This window comes from Eumetopias jubatus, unplaced genomic scaffold, assembly GCF_037043125.1.
Source record: "Eumetopias jubatus isolate StellerSeaLion01/CBP00866 unplaced genomic scaffold, mEumJub1_p1.0 scaffold_1, whole genome shotgun sequence".
In the NCBI taxonomy this organism is placed as follows: Eukaryota; Metazoa; Chordata; class Mammalia; order Carnivora; family Otariidae; genus Eumetopias; species Eumetopias jubatus.
The window spans coordinates 201013484-201033311 of NW_028274807.1; the positions used below are offsets into that span (position 1 = coordinate 201013484).

The following is a 19828-nucleotide window of genomic DNA, read 5'->3' on the forward strand; positions in this document are numbered from 1 at the left end:
TATTAAAGTTTGCATGGTTTCTAATAAAGGATTAAAATGTAACAGTTTGTAGTGAAATGGCCGGGGAGTCTCCGAGGGCGCCTCCTCTGGAAGAGCATTTCCTGCAGTGCAGACTTGCCCCCGAGGAGGCCCGCGGACTCGGCCCCTCGCCGCCCCCCCCCCCTTCCTGGAGCCCAGAACGTAAGGGTTCTTAGGTTCAGATCGGACGTCCGTGTAGAGGGAGGGCATCTGGGCCGGCAGGTTCTCCCACCTCTACGGTAGCGTTTCCCTCGGGGAGGTGGGACCCCACCTCTGCAGCTCCCCGAGCGCAGACTGCAGGGGTCTTTCCCACACCAGGGACTGCAGAATGCTGTGTGCCAGGGACACCGGGGCACCCGTGTTTTGTCAGCAGGAGGAAGGGGCCGAAGGAAGCTGGGGAGGAAGCGGTAGACGGTGCAGGGCCTGAAGGTCCCGGTGCCCTCCTTGTGTTAGTCCCGGGGCCACACATGTGCTGAGGTGGACAACTGGTCCCAGGGTAGGGGTGGGAGAGGTGACCCTTGTGGAGAACGGTCTGGGTGGGCTGGAGTGGTCCCAGCTCCCTTGAAGTGTCCCCCAAACCCGAGAAGCAGAGAAGGCGCCCTCACAGCGAGGGACCCCCTGCAGCCGTGTGGGGGTGCGTCTCTGTACCTCCAGTTTGCTTCTGGCTCAGCCACTGCCTGTGTCAATCTGTGGTTCTGTTGTACCGATTTCAAGAGTAAATAAAGCTCGTGATGTCCCATCACACAGGCTGTCTCCTCTGTACGTTCCGCGGTCTGGTCGGTCCCCACCGCCAGCGTCCCTGACCTCGCCGCCCCCCCCCCCCCCCGCAGCTCGTCCCCCGGCATCGAGGGGCTGCAGTGCACTGTGCAGTCTTGATGACCTTAGCCCCTCATCTGTGAACCGTGGATGTGACCGAAGTCCCGGCTCATGGAAGGGCCACTACACAACCGAAGGCCCCTCGAAGGTTGGGGTTCAAGTGGCCTTGGCTGCCTGGGGAACTGCTCCCCGGTTCTGCTCGGGGTGAGGAGCACAAGGGAGGCCTGGGCGAGTGCGTGCTCCACACCCGCCGGCCCAGCCTGAGGGGACAGGAGTGTGGGTGCTGCAGCCCCGAGAGAGGAGCCCCCCTCCCCCCGGCGGACAGCAATGCTCACAAGGGATAAATAGAACTTTATTTTAAATAAACATTTGCACTCTGTACACGGCCCCAGCAGACGGGGGGGGGGGGGGGGGGCTCAGTCGTCCGCCGTCTTGCGTACGTCAAAACTGCCACAGGGCCCCCGCAGCAGCTCCGCCAGCAGCGCCAGCAGCTGCCCGTGCTCCTGCTGCACGCCCGGCGGCAGCGCGGCCAGCTCACTGCGCAGGCTCCGCTCCACCATGCGGCCCAGCGCCCGGCGCAGCTCCCGCAGCAGCCGCACAGTGCGCGAGTCCCCCTCCAGCCGCAGCAGGTCACTGTCACTCAGGGAGATGGTGGCCCGGCGCCCATCATCTGCGGGGGGGGGGGGGGGCAGGGCCGAGAGGCGGCACAGAGGTGAGGTGAGGTGAGCGCGGGCTGCCCCCGCCCCCCTCAGGCCACAGACCAGCCCAAGCTGCAGTGGGGCAGGAGGGGCGGGCCAGTACCCACCACGGATGTGGACGTCCCCGTCGGTCAGCAGCAGCACGGCTAGCGGGTGCACCTGCGAGGAGTCCCGCACGAAGACACTGCCGTTGGACTTGACAGCCATGAAATACGTCAGCCATCGGCTCCGCAGCCGCGTGGCCTCCCTACGGAACAGAGTGTTGGGGGGGGGTGAGCCCACCTTTCTGGACCCGGCCAGCCACCCCTCCCCGGCCCTGCCTGCCCCCCACCTGTTAATGGTCGACTTGTGCAGCAAGATGTTGCCTGATTTGGTCCTGTAAGTGACGCTGTTGGGCTTGAACTTGCCCTGCCGGGTCACCTTGCCCTGCCTCACCTGCGAGGATCAAAGGAGAGAGGGGCGGGCTGAGCGAGGAGCCCCGGGGCGGCAAAGGAGGCTGGGGCCCGCCGGCCCCTCTCCCGAGGCAGCACCTGGATGAGGTTGGGGTAGAGGCCGGCCATGAGCACGCCCTTCACCAGCTCCTCCTCCTCGCTGTACTCGTTGCACTGGGCAGAGGCCAGGGTGCAGTCGGAGGGCTTTCCCACCAGGAAAGCCTCGTAAATGTTCTCTGAGAACTGCTTGATGAGTCCTGGGGAGGGGAGGGCGGGCTGAGCCTGCGGCCCCCTAAGCCCCAAGGCTGGGGAACCACAAGCCTGCGCCCTGGGCCAGTTGCGGGGGGGGGGGTTGGGGGGAGCCGCTGACCATGGATGAAGCGCAGGCTGGGGGCGTAGAGCAGGTTTTCCTCCAGATAGTTCTCACGGGAGCTGCGGTCCTGCCAGCGCAGCACCTCCTCCCAGCCCGCCACAGCCCGCACGAAGGCCAGGTGGTCACTGCCGCTGTCATGGCTCAACAGCGCCTTCACCTGGGAGGGAGCGGGAGGGCCACAGGGTGAGCGGTGGCGGCGGCGGCTTTCCGGATAGAGGGCGGGGGAGGGGCCGGGTCTGACCTTGTCCACCTCCGCCCGGTTCTGCAGGCTACTGCTGAAGGGGTCCCGGGTGAGACAGGAGACGACCACCAGCAGCGGGTGCAGGCAACGGAAGATGGCGGCCAGCACTATGGCCTTGGCCAGCCGGGGGTCGGTGGAGATGTGGGCCAGGCGCTGCCCCAGGGTGGTCAGGTACTCCCGCTGGTCCAGCACTCCTGCAACAGCTCAGCGGTCAGACTCACCCTTGAGCGCCACGCTGCGGCCCGGCCCGGCCCGGACCCCCACTCACCGATCTCCTGGAGCAAGATCACAGCCTCGTCCACCGCCTTAATGTTTGGACTGTCCACAGCCTTGGAAAGGAACTCCACCGCCTATGGCAAGAAACAGCCAGAGCCCGCCGTGAGCCCCACATCCCACCTTCCCTCACCAAGTCCAGCCCTGGCCCGGCCCCGCCTCTGGCGCACCGTCTTCTCAGGCATGTGGATTTTGGCTTGTAGCACCAGGTTCTCGAGGGGCGTGCGCAGAATCTCCGGCACTTGGAAAGGGACCATTTTCTCCAGCCGGCTCCGCGGGAACAGGTGGTAGGCAAAGCCTGACTGGCAGCGGCCCGCCCGGCCCCGGCGCTGGATCACATTGGCTCGTGACACCCACACAGTCTCCAGGCACGACACCTGGGGGAGGGGGCAGGGGAGCAGTGACGCAGAGGCCGACACCTGGGGGAGGGGGCAGGGGAGCAGTGACGCAGAGGCCGACAGGCCTTCCTCAGCGCTGCCCCTCGTCTGGCCTTCACCTCACTTAACCCCTCAACGGCCCCCCCACAACAGGGACACCGACAGCCCATGAGTGTGGCCTTCTCCGGACACACACGGCAAGTCCAAGGCTGATCGGGGCTGGGGGCCACCTCGGAACTTGTAGTTCTTCCCCCAGGGGCTGGCTGGGCCCGGGAGACGGGTGCCACCTTGGTCTTCAGGTCATAGCGTTCCTCCTTGTGCAGACCGCTGTCCACCACATGCACGATGTCATTGACTGTGATCGACGTCTCCGCGATATTGGTGGCCAAAACAATCTTGCGCACCCCAACTGGCGGCTGCTGGAATATGGCCTTCTGGTCCATCATGGGGATGTTGGAGTGCACTGGTGGGCAGCAAGAACACGCTGGTTATGGGTACTGCTCCTGCTCCCTGTGATGAGGGTACCAGGCAAGGATTTTGACCCCATTTTGATGAAACGGAGACCCAGATCAAGAACACGTATCTGCCCAGTCAAGGTGGAAAAGCCAGCAAGAGCAGGGCAGCCTGGTCAGAAACCCAGGCCCGCTGAGTCCCAGCTGGATAGGAGTCCCCAGGCCAGAGGGCCAGACTGGTGTCAGGGCAATCGCGCCTCGCTCGCCCGCTCTCACCTGGCAGGATGAGGTACTTGCTCTCGTGCATGCCCAGGGCCTCCTGGAGGCGTTGCTGCACTCCTTTGATCTCCTGCCAACCAGGCAGGAAGCAGAGGATCCCACCTGTAAAGGGGCCCTGCAGGCATGAGCCGTCACTCTCGGCAGCTGGAGGGCAGGGTGGGCACAGGGCGGGGGAGGGGGAGCACCCACCTGGCTCCCCTCGGGCATCGATGTGCAGAACCAGATCCGTCACAAGGTCCAAATCGAGTGCACACTCATCCTCAGACTGGGGGTGGGGGTGGGGGGGGAGAGGCCACAGTCACAGCCCCCCCAGGGGAGGATGCAGCCACTCTGTGACTCGGCGAGGCCAAGGCACTCAACAGTCACCCCTAACCCTCACCGCCCTCTCGCCCAGAAGCCCTGATCATTCCGTTTCTATCAAGGACACCGAGACTTGGGAGCACAGCCTTGCCCTCGGCCACGGCGCCACAGGGACAGGGAGGCGGGGAAGCCAGGGCAAAGGCCGAGGAGGGTGGGCGCGGGCGGGTCCCCTCACCTCGTGGTGCCGGTGCCGGTGCGGGTACTGGTGCTTGCCCAGCTTGGCCAGGATGTCCTCCAGGTAGTGCTCCTTGACCGGGTACATGAAGCCCGGCACCTTGATGACAGGGCAGCCACCAAAGTAGCGGGAGAAGCGCTCATTATCGCCTGTGGCGCTCATCAGCACTAGCCGCAGGGCCGGGTTGAGCCGCTGCAGGCCCTTGAGCAGAATCAGCAGGAAGTCTGTATTCACGTCCCGCTCGTGGACCTCGTCCACAATGACGTGGCTCACGCCCTCCAGGCTGGGGTTGCTCTGCAGCTTCCGCAGCAGGATGCCCACGGTGCAGAAGAGCAGGGCCCCGCCGCGGGCCGGGGGCTTGCTTTCCAACCGCACCTGGAAACCCACGTTCCGGCGCAGAGAGGGGCCCAGTTCGTGGCTGACCCGCTGTGCCACGGACACAGCAGAGATGCGCCGCGGCTGGGTGATGATCACGTTGCAGCGGGCGCCACGGCCCTCGGTCACATAGCGCTCCAGCAGCAGCTGGGGGATGCGTGTAGTCTTGCCACAGCCTGTGTCCCCAGAGATGACCACCACTGGGTGCTGCTCGATGGCATTGAGGATGGTGTCCCGATGCGGGTCCACGGGGAGCTGGGGGGCCTCCTGCCAGACTGGCCCTCGCCGCCGCCACAGCTCCAGCAAGTTCTGGCTCAGACGTACCTCCTCTGCTTCTGACAGGGGCACGTAGGGCTTGCCTGTGATAGGGTCACTCAGGGGCCCTGAGTCCTTGCCCAAGGGCAAGATGTCCTCACTCTGCAGCCGGAGCTCCGGGGAGATCCAGGAACTGTCCACAGGGTACTGAGGGATGGGAGAAGCAAGCACAACGGTGAAAGACCGATACCTTCTTCCTCATTCACTCGCGATACCCTCCACACGGTTCACCGGGGCCGGACGCGAAGGCCCAGCCTGCTGGAGGGGGACTCCGTGCACGACTGCCCGAGGACGTTCTCGGGCAAGACGGGGCTGCTCGGGGCAAGGGTGCTCCCGGGCTCCGGCCTCCGGCCTCAGTGGGGACAACGGGTGGGTGGCACTGCCCGCGGCACGTGTGGAGGCCTTCAGTCAGGAGAAGCTGGAGGCGGGCAGGGGGCAGGGGTGGGGCGGCCTTCTCTGGGCTCTCTTACATGGTTCAGGAAGGTCTCTATCTTTCGGAGGATGGGCTCAGGCACCTGAATGGTGCACGGCCGGCGCTGCGTCTCGCCCAGCTCACGCAAGGAGGCCAGGTTATACATGGCGTGGGTAAGCGGCTCGTTGTTGCGATCCACCAGGCCCAGGCTCTGCAGCGGGGACAAGCACAGCTTGCTCTGGGACCCTGCCTCCCCGGAACCAGTGCAAACAGGCTCGGGAGCTTGAGAGAAATCACGCAGAGCAACAGTTTCTCTAAGAGATTTTGGTTTTTAGCAGACATTGTACAGAAGAGAGTAATTAGGAATCTGGAAAATGTAAATCTCCACTCCTATCCCAAAATTTAACTAGTTAAAATCATTCCAAGGAAAACAAGACCTGACATGTCCAAGAGGAATGCCCCTCAGAAACCTCTCCTTGAGCAGCGGGGGCCCCCACAACAGCCCAATCTCGCCTCTACGAATTCCCAGCACGGACCACTAAGCCAGGAGGGCCAGGCTCTTACTGACCCCATCACAGCCTCACAGCACCTGTTTTCACTACCTCCAAAGCACACCCCCTTCCCCCCACAACCTTTCTGGTCCACATGGCACCCATTCCACCTGTGACCCCATCTTACAAACACAGGTGGACGTTCCTAGAAATGTTTATTCACACAACTCGATAAACACTGCGTCTTGCTTCCCTACATGTCCAAAGTCACCTCAGCAGACCTAACCCAAGGCATCCCAACACCTCAGGCAGGTGTGCAAAACCGGTTCTTCTTCCCCAGTCCTGTGTTCCTGTCCCCTGTGCTATCAGGACTGCTCGCCCCCTAAATCTCCAAGACTCCCTCCCTCAGGAACACTGCCCCCACAGGGGCTCACCCCCTCCACGCTCATGACCGACCTCAAGGACAAGCATCTAGTCCCTGGGCCACGGAGGCGCCCACACAGCCACCTTGCTCCCCCCGGAGGCTTCCACCTTTCCCAGGCCTGCGAGTTTCCCTGTGGCCTCGGAGCAGCGGCCGGCCCGGGGCTGTCTCTCGCACTGCTGCCACCTGGGAGCTGGCTCCTTCCCACGACACAGCTCGCCCACGCTGCGAGGCTCCTGATCACCAGTGCCCGTGGCTATCCAGCTAAAAGTCAGGCTTCTGCCAAGTGCCATCCATTAGCCCCAGTTCTGCCCTCTGGAGCCACAGGTTCCTGTACCTCTCCCTCTCTAAGATTTTACTAATTGATTCAGTCATTCACTGGTTTATTTGAGTGAGAAAGCGCACACACGCCAAGTGGGAGGAGGGGCAGAGGGAGAGACTCGCACGCAGACTCCCTGCTGAGTGCGGAACCCAACCACTGGGCCTCAATCCCAGCACCCTGAGATCATGACCTGAGCTGAAACCAAGAGTCGGATGCTTAACCAACTGCACCCCCCAGGCGCCCTAATCCCTCCTCCATTCTCCAGGCTCTCGCTACCTCTCACCATCAGCTGTGTCTAAAATGGGGTTCCCAGAGCCGAACGCACACCAAAGGCATATCTGACCAGAGCAGAGGGCAGGGCCTCCTTGCCCTCTCGCTCTGCACACTAAGCCTGTGCTGATGGGGGTCAGATCACCCCCTTCTCAGGCAGTCATGGCTGTGCTGGCTTCGCAGCCTCTTCACGGGAACTGCCTCACCTTGGGCTTCACGGAATCAATCTCCATCCCAGATAACGCCTTATGATCCATTTTGCCCACAAAGCCCAGGTAATTCAGACCTTTCTAGACACCAAGCCTGCCACTCAGCACAGGCACCATTCCCCCAGCTTTGTGCCATTCTGACAAACAGGCGTGTCCCCTCCCGGCTTCAGCTGGGTGCCGGCAACACCACGGAAAAGGCTGAGCCCGCAGGCAAAGCATCCTCGCAGCGAGCGTGAGGGCCTCCGGAAAGCAGCAGCCAGAGCCGGACAAGCAAAGCTCGGACACCAGATGTTTCCGTGCTCAGGCCGAAGGCCCAGGGTGGTGGATTTCGTTTCCTGGAGAATGGGACCAATCCGCCAACAGTAGGGGAGCTCCAAGACCTCTGACACATCAGGCCAGGGACCCGCCTGACTCACCTTCAGTTTCTTGCAGGCCAGGGCTGCCGCCTTATTCTCAGCCTCTGCTTTGCGGCGCCCTTTGGCGACAAAGGTCATGGGACAGGGCCAGAGCAGAGTGAGGGTGGACAGCTTGGTCTTGGTGCCCACAGTATGGAACTGCATGAGGTTCTACATGGAAGGCAAGAGAAATGGCTATAGAAAGGCAGAGAATGCGGTTCTCAGAATGCCAAGGAACCCAGCGATAGAATTAACCCCCATCTCAGCAGGTGCCAAACATCGGCCACACGAGATGGGCCACTGGGCAGCAGAAGCAAGCCCCAATAGGGCTGCAGCTCCTGAGGCTGGGGCTGGCGTCTCCAGCTGTCCCATGGTTTCACGACAAAAGACAGTGTCTGGGCAGTGCCACCACCTGCCCTCCTAGCCCACGGTGCTCTCGGCACCCTCAAAACAAACAGGTATGGTGGCAGCTGTGGGTCGAACCTGTCAGCCTGAGCCAGAACCAGGCACATTCTGGGGGTGCATGAAGGCCTTACCCTGGGGAGAAGCTGTGCTGACCGAAGCCCTGAGCCCAGCCACAGAGATGAAATTCAACCTCAGCCAGATAGCGCCATCCCAACCCCACCCCTGCCAGCCACCCCAGACCAAACTCGGGTCTCCCGCTCCCACAGCGCCAGCCCACCCCCCGAGCTCCCACACCAACTTCCATTCAGTCCTGGCTGCTTCACCCTCTTCACAGTCCAAGGACCCCGAGCCCCCCGAGTGGCTTAGGTGCAGGCTGAGGGTACAGGTAACCTCGGCCTTCCCACACACCTGTAGCTCCCCTCCTACCTGGTCCCGGGGACAAGCAGACACAACCAAGCCAGCTCCCCACCCACACGCACTTCTAGGAGACCCGACTCACCTTAGCTGTGGAGGACGACGTTGCTATCTGAATCACTTTGGCCAGAAGGTTCTTGGGAAGCGGAAACTGGGTCAGGGCCCTGATAGCACTGTCGTCATCTGTCATTTCAAAGGAACCCCCCCTGGGAGGACCAAAAGTTCAGGTGAAAAAGCTCTATCTCTTCCTGGGCCCATTTCACCTCAGGCTCTGAGGCCCAGGGGGGCTAGGACACTGCAGGGGGGGCAGCAGGAGGTATGGAAAAAACAGCAGGCCTGGCGTCTTCGCGTGGCCCCTGATCTTCTCAGACACACGGCATGACTGAGGGTCCCTCAGTTCCGCCAAACAGATAACTGGGGGCAGGGGCCCAGGGGCAGGCAGAGTAGTGGCTGGGCCTTGGAGGTCACACCCAAGTGTGACCCGGAGAGAGGGTCCTGCTATTGTTTTGCAGAAGCCCAGCCACACAGCAGAACGGCAGACGTACTGACGTGAGTAACAAGACACACAGGCAGACGTACGGCAGGGACCCTCCCATTTTAGGGAAGGCTCCCAGGGAACATCACCCATCCCCATGTCAAGGTGCAGCCAGCTTCCCTGCATCCCCCACGTCCAGCTGTACCTCGAGTCCCTGAGTGGGGTGTGGGAGTCCTGCTGGGTCATGGACAGGAAGTCGGTGACATCAATGGTCCCCTCTTCCAGCTCTTCTTCCTCATCCTCCTCTTCCTCCCGGCCCAAGGAGCGGGACAGGCCCCCAGGTCCCCCTGGCCGGATGCTCTCAGGGTTCAGCTGCCGCCAAGAAGTAGGTGGCATGGTGGGTTCTGGGCGCCACCAGCTGTCAGCCGGAGAGCCAAAGCGATCAGCTAGCACGCGGTATTTGGCTGCATCAAACAGCTCATTTCGGGGACCCAGCAGGCCCCAGCCCTGGGGGGAGAAGGAATGTTGTGAGGGGCCATCCTCACACCTCAGTCTGCCCAGAACCTGCCCCCTTACACTGTTAAGTCCCCTAGGCATGAGCCATACCTTTGCACCCATCGCCTGCCTCAGCCCCCAAGCCACAACTGGGCATCAAGAGGGCACATAAGATGTGTAGCTCTGACACATGAAAATGACAAGGTAAACTCTTACATCTATTAGACAAAAAAACCGAGGGGGGGACCCAAACCCCACAGGCAATGGAAAAGCCGATACATTCACAAAGTGATCTAGAAAGCTTCGGTGAATACAGCAGTTAGGAGAAATGGAGCTCACCCACAAAACAGTTCTATCTCTGGTCTCACCTAAGAATCCTATGCTGAGAACGTATTCTAGAAATAACCTGGGATGCTTTTAAAGCCTTTCATACAAAATATATTATTTTAAAATTATTATAGCTTCATTCTCTTCTAGACAGAACACCAAATAAAACTTGCTGAGTCTCTGGCATGCATAAAGCAATGTGCTGGCTACCCTGGGCATCATCCGGAAAGACGGGACCTGGTCCCTGCCTGCAACAAACTCCGAATCCATGGGGCAGAAGAGAAATGCAGGTGACTAGGGTCTAAGGAACCATACACTGAGAAACCAGATGAACATAAGTAACATAATTCCAATCCAAGTCTGGCTAAGCTGCTCGGGTATTTGACAAGAGCACGCTCAGTAACCTAGACCTTAGGGTCTAAGGAACCATACACTGAGAAACCAGATGAACATAAGTAACATAATTCCAATCCAAGTCTGGCTAAGCTGCTCGGGTATTTGACAAGAGCACGCTCAGTAACCCCCACGGGCACCGAGCAGGAGAGCAACGCTTAATAAACACTCTGGTTCGGAAGGGGGAAGGAAGGTGCTGCAGAGCGGTGAGTTCAGACACTGGGGAATAAAAAGGTTGCGAACTGCCATGTGAACAAAGGACTCCCGTAACAACAAAAGCATCCATCCGATTTAACAGGCAAAGAACTTCAGACATTTCTCCAAAGAGACACAGATGGAATAAGCACAGGATGCAAATGCAGTCTCAAAACTTAGAGCTCTTTGGGGCGCCTGGGTGGCTCAGTCGTTAAGCATCTGCCTTCGGCTCAGGTCATGGTGATCAAGCCCCGCATCAGGCTCCCTGCTCAGCAGGAACCCTGCTTCTCCCTCCCCCACTCCCCCTGCTTGTGTTCCCTCTCTCGCTGTGTCTCTCTGTCAAATAAATAAACAAGATCTTTAAAACAAACAAACAAACAAAAAAACTTAAGAGCTCTTTGCAGCATGGCACAAACTGATACATAGAGGCACAAATCCTCAAAATCCACTCCCACCCGATTTAGGTACATTTGGGGTAAAAAACTTTTTTTTACCCCCCAAAGAACCAATTACTGTATGTGACTACGGAACTTCAATTTCCACAAATTCATCGTCGGCTTGGTTTAATGTTCTTTAGAGCTTCTGCCGCATTTTCAACTCCATCAGGTCAAAAAGAAGAGTTTATGAAAGCAATCCCTTCCCCCCACACATCTCAGAAGGAAATTTCATTTGGCTCTAAAGCAGCTCCCTCTGATTTGTAGCTGTGAGTTTCCCAAGGGGAAGACAACAGGACACTGAGAGAAGATGCTTCTGGGAGCTGTGAAGAGTTCACAGAACTACCTCCTTCTGACAGTCAGGGACAAGGACTGGGGATGTGAAAAGCAAACACTGTCTTCTGTTGCATTCTGTCCTTTGCAGCTACTCTATACAAGATCTACCATCAGGGTGTGGTATCTTACATATTGAGAAAACACCGTGCAGTTAACACAAATTTAAGAATTTATCTCAAAAAAAAAAGAGAGAGAGAGAGAAAAGATGCTCAACATCAGTACCCCTTAGGGAAATGCCAATCAAAACCAAGACATCCCACCTCACACCCACGAGGACAGCTACTAGAAACCACCAGGCAGAGCGCTGGTACAGACGTAGCGGGACTGTGTCCCGGTGGCAGGAATGTGAAACATTACAGCCACCGTGGAAGAAGTATGGCGATTCCTCAAAAAAGTTGAGAACAGAACTACCGTATGATCCAACAATTCCATTTCCGGGAACTGAAAGCAGTGTCCTGAAGAGAGAGCCTGTACACTCGTGTTCACAGAAGCACTGTTCACAAGAGCCAAAGGTGGAAACCACCAAAGTGCCCATCAGTGCACGAATGAACAAACACAGTGCAGCACACCCGTACCACGGAGTACTCCTCAGCTTTAAGGAGGGAGGCTCTGACACAAGCCATGTGAATGGACTTTGAGGACACTATGCTAAGTACAGTAAGCCAGTCACAAAGAGACAAATACTGTTTGATTCCACTTCTATGAGGAGATGAAATCCCTAGAGGAGGCAAATTCATAGAAACAGGCAGTAGAACGGGGGCTGCTAGGGGTTGAGGGGAAGGGGTAGGGGATTTGCTGTTTACTGTGTATGGCGTTTCAGTTTTGCAAGGTGAAAAAGTTCTGGAGACTGGTTGCACGATGCTTAATACTATGCTTAATACTACTCAACTATTTGCTGAAAAATGGTTAAGATGGTAAGTTTTATATTTTGTGTGACTTACCACAATTCAAACATACAAACAAGAGAGGCTATAAGCAGAGCAGAGATAGAGACAGAGAAAGGGCGGGGACAAACGTGACCATGACTTGCTGCACACTGGCCACCTTCAAACATGCAGAGAATCTCTCACCCTCGGCACTACTGACGGAGAAAGAGGACAGAGACAAGGGGGGGGGGCATGGGGCCCCGGCAAGGAAGAGGGCCCTCCCTCCTCAGATGCAGGGAGCAGGCAGGGACGCTGAAGGCCTGCGGATTCAGTGGGAGAGCATCTGAAGGAATACCCGCCCTACAGCTTTGTCCCCACTGGAGCAGAAATAAAGACCGAGGAGTCCGAGCAAGATTCAAGGTTGGCACAGCCACAAAGGGAGCCAATTAGGGATGGACAGAAGGGCTGGTGAGCAGCACTGAAGGGCTCGTTAAATACTGGGTAACCAAGAACCTGAACGCAGCCCGTGCCCAACCACTGGGGAGTGACAGAAGCAACGGCCGTGCGTCTGTTACAAGGAACAGACAACTGTGTGAGTGCAGGGAAAACCCACGTGAAATCACGGGAAAAGAAAAACCGAAACCAAAATGGAAGTGTAGCCACGGTGCCGTATGAAGGACGTGTTTTTCATCAAGAGCTCCCTCTGTGTTTTCTGAAACCACAGACAGTAGATAACTACAGTTGCAAAAAACCAAACCAAACCCAAACACCCAAGTATTCCCTTGTTGGCTGCACAGCAAGAAAAGCAGCACGAGGTGGGCAGGACAGGTGAGTGAGTGAACGCCCGTCAACCTCCACCGAGAGGCACTTGGTACCAGAAAGCCCATCAGAGCCTGGGGCGAGGACCTTCCCAGGATGGAGGGTGGCCTGGCTCTCTCGCCAGGGGAGGGTCACCTTGAAGAGCTGGCAGGCCGCCGCTGCCGCCTGCCGCTCGGCGTCGATCTTCTTGCTGCCATAGCCTTCGACCTCCACGCTCTTGGGCCACTTTATGTGGAGGGTGACTTTCTGGGGAAGAGAAGAGAGAATCAGGACCCTGGCCTTCCCAGACTGCAGAGTTGCCGCAAGTCACACAGGGTTGCTGTGGGCCTGATGGCAGCAGAGCCGAGTGCAGGCAGCACCCCACGCCCACGGCTAACCCCCATGAGGCTCTAACTGTCCCATCCTCAAGCCGTTCATCCCACCTCAAGTTGTTTTGCTTCTTCAAAGTGCCATGTTCTAGCCAGAGAGCAAAGTGGGACCCATCTTTATTGTTAAAAATCTTCATTCAGAATGGTTTGCCTGCATGCTTCTGTGGGTCCCAGGACCTACGAGACTCTAGGAACAGGAATTTTTATCAACTCTGACCCTCTGCAGTCCCAATTATTCAACAGGGACCAGAACTGGGGGTCAGTGCAGAGGCCGGTCATACCCAAGATGGGAACTCTTCACCTCATCTCCCCTGCGCTCCCTTTCTCTAAGTCAGGCTCTTTTTCAGACCTAGCTTTGCTTTGAGAGTCTCTGCTGACCATTTTCAATTCACGAAACCCACTCTACAGCTTCCCTGACAAAGAAACCTGAGGGAGAAAAGGGCAGCCAGCCTCTTTCCTGAGAGTCACACCAACATGTCTCCCAGCCACCAGTGAGTTTTACCTTTTTCTTCGGTCCATTCGTGTGCACGTAGACCAGCTTGTCTTTTGCATGTGAGATGCCGAGGGCTCTTCCAATTACACTGTTGAGAAGGTTTTTGGGCTGTGGGAACTCTTTTAATAGGTCCCTAGAAGCTAAAAAATAAGAACAAAAGCATTACAGTTGCTCTTTTTCTTTTAAAAAACTCCATGGGGTGTGTATCAGGACAACCCTGGGCTGGATACTGAGGATGTTGGCTCATGACCCCAAACCACCCAGGAGCATCTTGGTAAAGGAGGGAGGAATGGCTTCAGGGTTTACAGAGGACAGTAAACGTGCATGACCAGACCCACTTGCACAACCATTTCCTGAAGGAGAAGGACCAGTGAGCCACACACCACAGAGGAGAACCAGCCAGCATCCTCTCCCCGATAAGCTCCTGATTTAATACATCAGCTACAGAAGCCTAGGTGGCAACAAACCCCCCGTGTCTGAAAGAAGGTACTGAACAAAAAAAACAAAACAAAACTCCACCACACACACAAACTGGAGATCAAGACAATGCAAGGCCCCTCCTAAAACAAAAGACACACAAAAGGGAGGGTTGGTCCCAAAGTCTCAATACCAGGCCCTAGCTCTCAATTGCACCTCAACATCCTGCAAAAGGCCTCTTAGAGCCAGATTATATGTAAGGACACTGATCAGGTATCTCCACAGCTGAGACACAAGAAATAAGCTATTCCTTCCCCAAGTTCAAGTGGAATCAAGTAGAGGCAGGATGCATCAGACACCCTGAGAAGTAGCTCACTTTTTTTCACTTGTACTTTGGATCAATCCCAGAATACAAATGGGTGAGATGTCCAACTAGAGGCAGCTTGTGCCAGACACAAGGCTCAGCCAGGCCTTGAAGAAGCCTGCTGGGAGCAGCTAAAAGCAGAAGTAAGGGCCCCAAAGCACCAAAGTGGCCCTTCAAGAGATGAAGGGTCAGAGACCGGCAGAGGAAATGGGGAAACCTTTTCATTCTCCACCCACAGTCTCTGGTGTTATATTTGGCTTTAAACCAGCTCCAAAAAGAAAAACTTTGTACACGTGCCCCTGTACGCATCAGTCATAAATCACCCAAGGAATTTTTCACCACAGTGGCCACCCTGACCCCCATCAGGCACTTAAGAATGGTGGTGATGTTGGGGAAGCCTCTGTATTTTGATGAAGCTACCCACAGGAGTTCTGATGTAACCCGAATCCTGGGTTGAGACTGTTTCCCTGGAGCAGATGACTGTGTCAACTGACCAAGAAGGAGGATTCTGCCTGACTCTGTCTCCCTCTAAAGAACTTACAAAGCAAGAGATTCAAGCAGTTAAGACTGGTATTTAAGTAGACTCAAACAGCTTACCACAGAGGGACCCAAAGTTAAGGAGCCCACTATATCCCCAGGCACAACAAATGTGCACTGGTTCCCCCCCTCCAGCTCTACAGGACAGGAGGAGGTTGGCTCTCTATCCATGGTTGATAGGCAGGGATGCTCTCACCAGTCTCATTCCCTGCGCTATTCAGGAGACACAACGTTGGGAATCACTCTGTCTCTACCTCAAATCCTGAAGTACCAAGTGTCTTTTCCCACACTGGTGAGGGTGTGCTTACCCTTGATGCTCTAACCCTTAACCACCCATTCGGGCAGCAGGTGGATGTTTTCCTGTTTTCCCCCATGCCCTCGAGGTCCCGTGCCTCTCACCTATTCTTGCCTGGTGCAGGCGCTCCGGTCCCCGAACCTCCGCGCCCGGGGTCCATTTGGGCCTGTGCCACACCGAGCTTTACAACAGCAGCGCTGCGGCCCGCCAGCGGCCGGCGGTCTCGGCCACTAGCGGAGAGGGGCCCCGGCCCGCCAGGCCCGACCCAGGCCCGCGCCCCCAGCTCTGCCAGCCCCGGCAGCCAAGGACGTCGCGGCCTGGCCGCCCCGACCCTCACCGTTCACCATGCTTCCGTCGCCTTCCCCGGGGCCGCTAGGGGCTACCCCTGCCTCGGCCTCGGCGGCCTCCTGTGTGCGATCGGGGTGGGCGCAGCCTGACGAGAGGCCGCGCGAGCGTCCCTGTCGCCCAGTGGCGCGGGGGCCCAGCGGTCGCAGGCGTGGAGAGACGCCGGCAGCCAGGGCCATGAGCCTCCTGGCGGCCGCCATGGCGCTCCCGCCGACACCCGCGGGCCCGGAGCCGAGAAGGGAAGGGCGGAAGGGCGGGAGGGCGGGAGCAGCGGCCCGCGCGCCCCCTGGCGGCCGGGAGGACCGGGGACGGGGGCCAGCCGACGTGGTCCCAGCGCTCGGGTTCCTCAGCAGGGGCCTCCCGCGTCCTGGGCTTGTCACCTGGTGGGCAGCCTGGGACGGCTGGCACCCAGCTGAATTCACTGCCCCGGCAAAGCCAAACCCACAGACCCGTCGTCTGAATCGGGGGCAAGAAGACGGAAGGGGACTTTTGGGAAAAGTTCAGGCCTTAGCTCAATCAACGTCCATCCAAGGAGGTGAACTCCAGGTTCCCTCTAGGTCCCACCCGTTGCTCATAAATACCTCTCACATGCGCTGGCAAATTGGCTTGCACTCCAGACCGAAGAGGGAGGATAACCACTAAACCGGGGCACCCCCATCTCATTTCATGGCTTACAAAGTAAACCTGATGAAGAATCCGGATCCGGGACAGGCAAGACCTCCTGAACATAAGCAGACCACTTTTAATTCCAGGGCTGGAGTCAAAAGTGAAAAATACCAGACTTGGATAACGTGCCCAAGAACTGAGCTGGTCCAGCAGTGTGAATCTGAAGCTGCTACTCCTTACTTGTTTGAAAGCCAAATGGGATTCTATTTCCAAACTACTATGCCTGGGTTCTAGCCAGGCTCGTTCCCCTTCTGCCTCGTATGGCACCGAGGAACAGAAATTTGGCTTGGCTGGGTTTAACAGAGTCTGCATGTTGGGGCACTGACAGCAAGGGGCTTGGTAAGAAGTTGGCAGTGCAGCTGGGGATACACTGGGAGGGAGGGTTTTGTTTGTGTGTTTTATAATTCTAGATCTGACTCTGAAAACTCCTGGAGAGCTTGTGGAAACATTGCTGGGAGCCACCCCCAAGTTTCTTACTCATTAGGTCTGGAGTGCAGCCCAGGAATCTGCATTTTTAACAAGTTCCCAGATGATAATGAGACTGCTGGTCTGGGACCTCACTCAGAACTGCTGGCCTATGGCAAGAACATAGGATATGAGTCCTAATACTTGGGCTTAGTCCAAGCTCTGTCACTTGCCAGCTGTGAACCTTGGGCAGTTTCATCAGTTGGGAAAATGAGGACATACTTGATCTACTCATTTGGTACAACTGTGGTCAGGATAAATGGGAATGTCTGGAAGGCTGCTCTGCAGTGTGCTCTGTTAGAGAAGCCCCTCCACTGAGGTCTGAGACAACAGACCCGGGGCAGGATGGGGCAGCTTCAACTCCCACTCCTCTATTCCCTCCTCAGTGGGCTTTTCGCAGGAAAGGGGCAAAAGGGAAGGTGACCTTGGCAACAGTGATCTGACCTTCCAAGGGGACACCACCATCTGTATCAAACGCCCTTATCCAGATCATCCACCTTGGGATGGTGAGACCCTTGGGGCATAATGTGATTCCACAATGGCTTTGACTTTGGCCAAGTGTCACTCTAATTGGCCAAAAGCCAAAGCATCCACCCAGCTTCAGGGTAGTTTTCAAGGACTGTTAGCAGCCCAAATTCCCTCAAAAGAATCTAGAAGCTTACCAAGCCTGATAATGGCATTAGGGGCTGAGGCCAAATATTGAAAACGGTGGTGTCTGAAAGCTGAAGGAGACAAAAGCCTAGACAGAAAGCCCCTCCACCCCCTCACCCCCCCAGAAAGCAGGGCCTGGGCCCATCATGGCGCTGCAGCAAGTCCTCAGTATAGCACTCTGTTTGACAGCCACTTAGTCAGGCTAAGGTCGGAATGCTCTGATTTTTTGGATCTGCTCCCAAAGGGGCCAAAGTAGAGGGACAGACACAAATCATGACTGGCCATGAGTTGTTAACTGGTCAAGCAGGGTGATAAGTACTTGGGGTTCACCATATTATTTTCTCTATTTTATTAAGTGTATTTCGAACAGATGTTTGAAATTTTATGTTTAAAAAAAAGCATCATGTGATGCCAACCAACTAGTTGGTTCTCAGGGAGCTCCTTGACCCCTTTTCCTATTTCATTTACTGCATTTGGGCTCTAACAGTTGGTATCACCTTGAGCAAATATTTCACTTCCACAAACCTCACTGCCTCTTATAAAGTGAGGGCAACTCTTACACTGGGTCTTAAAAACCTTCTGGTTTTGTGATCTTCTCCCCATTGGTCCAGAGCAGGGGTTGCCAAACTACAGCCTGCAGACCAAATCCACCCACTACCAGTTTTTATAAATAAAGTTTTATTGGAACATAGCTCTGCTCATTGTTTGTGTATTATCTATCGTTGCTTTCACACTGCAATGGCACAGTGAAGGAGCTGCAAAAGAAACCAGATGGCCCAGAAAGCCTAGACTATGTATTTTGTGACCCTTAAAGGAAGTTTGCCGACTCCTGCCTTAGAGAATTTTGAAGAAAGTTAGAAGGGCTCAGGTACGCCCTCTTCCTTTCCACCAATATTAAAGACTTCTCCTCCACTCTCCATTCTTTGGGGAGAGAAAGTTGACTCCTTTGCCTGTGAAAAGGAAGAAACTTTTGAAAAAAAAAAAAAAAGAAATGTTTTACTGGCTCAGAGATCTCTCCATTCATTTCTCAAATCAAGCACGACATCTGGTAGTAAATGTGCTAAACAACAACATCAGGGAGTGTGGAATTAAAGTGCGTAGGATCTGCTGAATACACAAGAGGATGTTTTAGGACCCTAAACTTTAGAGGCCCCAGGAGAAAGCAACAAGAGGAAGCCCAAGGTAGTCCAGACTTGGGGCAGACTGGAGAATTTCTGGGGGTGGGGGTAGTGAGAGGGAGCATCTCAGTCAACATTCTGTCAGCGTCTTCAACCACAGTTAGATTTTGTGGATGGTCAAAATGGCAAGACATGGTCCCCTTGGCTGGCAACGAGAAAGGCAAAGGGATCTGCAGGAGTCAGGTGACCACCCTGACCGCTCTACGCATCCTCAGGGCTTTTCCATCCACATCCATAAAGCCACAGGGTCCCTTGAGGTAAACCACCGCACCAAGAAGAGGGGACACATGTGCATGAGGGAATGGACAGGAAAGACTAGTCCTAGGAAGGATCCTGCCAGAAGGGCTCTTATTCCACGTTGCTTTCCGGGGCTCTAGGTCTCAGATCAGGGTGGGTGGGAAAGATTGACGGAAGAGGCTCTGAGTGTCCTCACCCTTTACCAAGGCGGCCTTGGTAGGAGGCTGGCGGTAGAGTGGGGGAGACTGGCAAAGGAGGTGGCAGTTTGTTCCAATTCCAAATCTGACTCTGGTAGGCACTGTACCCTATTCAAGTGGCCACCATTTTGTGAGCGCTGTCTTCCTATCTGAACACCAGAGAGACTGTTTCTGCCACACACACTTCCTTCTAAAGGCAGAGGCACCAGTGAAGTCACTAGGGAATCAGAAAGCATGGCAGAAAGGCCCAACAGTCATGTGTGGACTAAAAGGTCTGTTGCTTCTGGGATGAAGAAATGGAGGCAAGAACCCTTTTTAGGTTGAGAGAGAGAGGAGGCAAAGATGCATACACCCATGGATGCCTCCTGGAGGCACAGCTGTGAGGAGACAATCAGGCTCGGTGGGGGGGTCTGGGCTCCTCCAGGGAAGACAGTGCAGGGACTGTCCCCCACCAGGAGCAGCTGCCCTGCCAAGTGCAGCAGCCTTCTCCCCTGCATGTGCTCAAGGAGGCACTGCCTAGCCGTGCTGCCTGGTTCATCCCACCTAACCATCTTTAAGCTTAGCCAAAGCACATCTGACACTCTCAGAGCCACTCACCTGCCATGTTGGAAATGTTAACGTTCAGCCTTTTCGAGTTACAGGGCATTTTAAGAAAGAAAAAAAAAAGGGCAATCAACTCTTGTTTTGGCAACGGTAGGGGGGGTGGCATTTCTTTAACACCTAAGTCAAATGGTCAGAGGGGCTGGAAGTATT

General features: G+C 56.2%; 1 protein-coding gene across 5 annotated transcripts in view; it reads right to left on the reverse strand.

The window, feature by feature from the left end:
- Positions 1-1250: 1250 nt before the first annotated feature.
- Positions 1251-19828, reverse strand: part of DHX30 (DExH-box helicase 30) — a 28758-nt gene continuing 10180 nt past the window's right edge. For 2 of the 5 annotated variants that reach the window (XM_088028564.1, XM_088028562.1), the window contains 18 exons: positions 13733-13863; positions 12998-13108; positions 9203-9504; positions 8608-8728; positions 7725-7874; positions 5654-5806; positions 4494-5330; positions 4148-4223; positions 3956-4060; positions 3515-3690; positions 3021-3227; positions 2846-2927; positions 2578-2771; positions 2334-2493; positions 2063-2220; positions 1864-1967; positions 1640-1779; positions 1251-1504 (listed from right to left, as the gene is read on the reverse strand). In XM_088028564.1, coding sequence (XP_087884690.1) covers positions 1251-1504; positions 1640-1779; positions 1864-1967; positions 2063-2220; positions 2334-2493; positions 2578-2771; positions 2846-2927; positions 3021-3227; positions 3515-3690; positions 3956-4060; positions 4148-4223; positions 4494-5330; positions 5654-5806; positions 7725-7874; positions 8608-8728; positions 9203-9504; positions 12998-13108; positions 13733-13863 — 3461 coding nt within the window. Of the gene's footprint in view, positions 1505-1639; positions 1780-1863; positions 1968-2062; positions 2221-2333; positions 2494-2577; positions 2772-2845; positions 2928-3020; positions 3228-3514; positions 3691-3955; positions 4061-4147; positions 4224-4493; positions 5331-5653; positions 5807-7724; positions 7875-8607; positions 8729-9202; positions 9505-12997; positions 13109-13732; positions 13864-15673; positions 15896-18846; positions 18866-19672; positions 19702-19828 lie in introns of those variants that run through there. The other 3 variants (XM_088028565.1, XM_088028566.1, XM_088028560.1) reach the window with 3 other exon arrangements.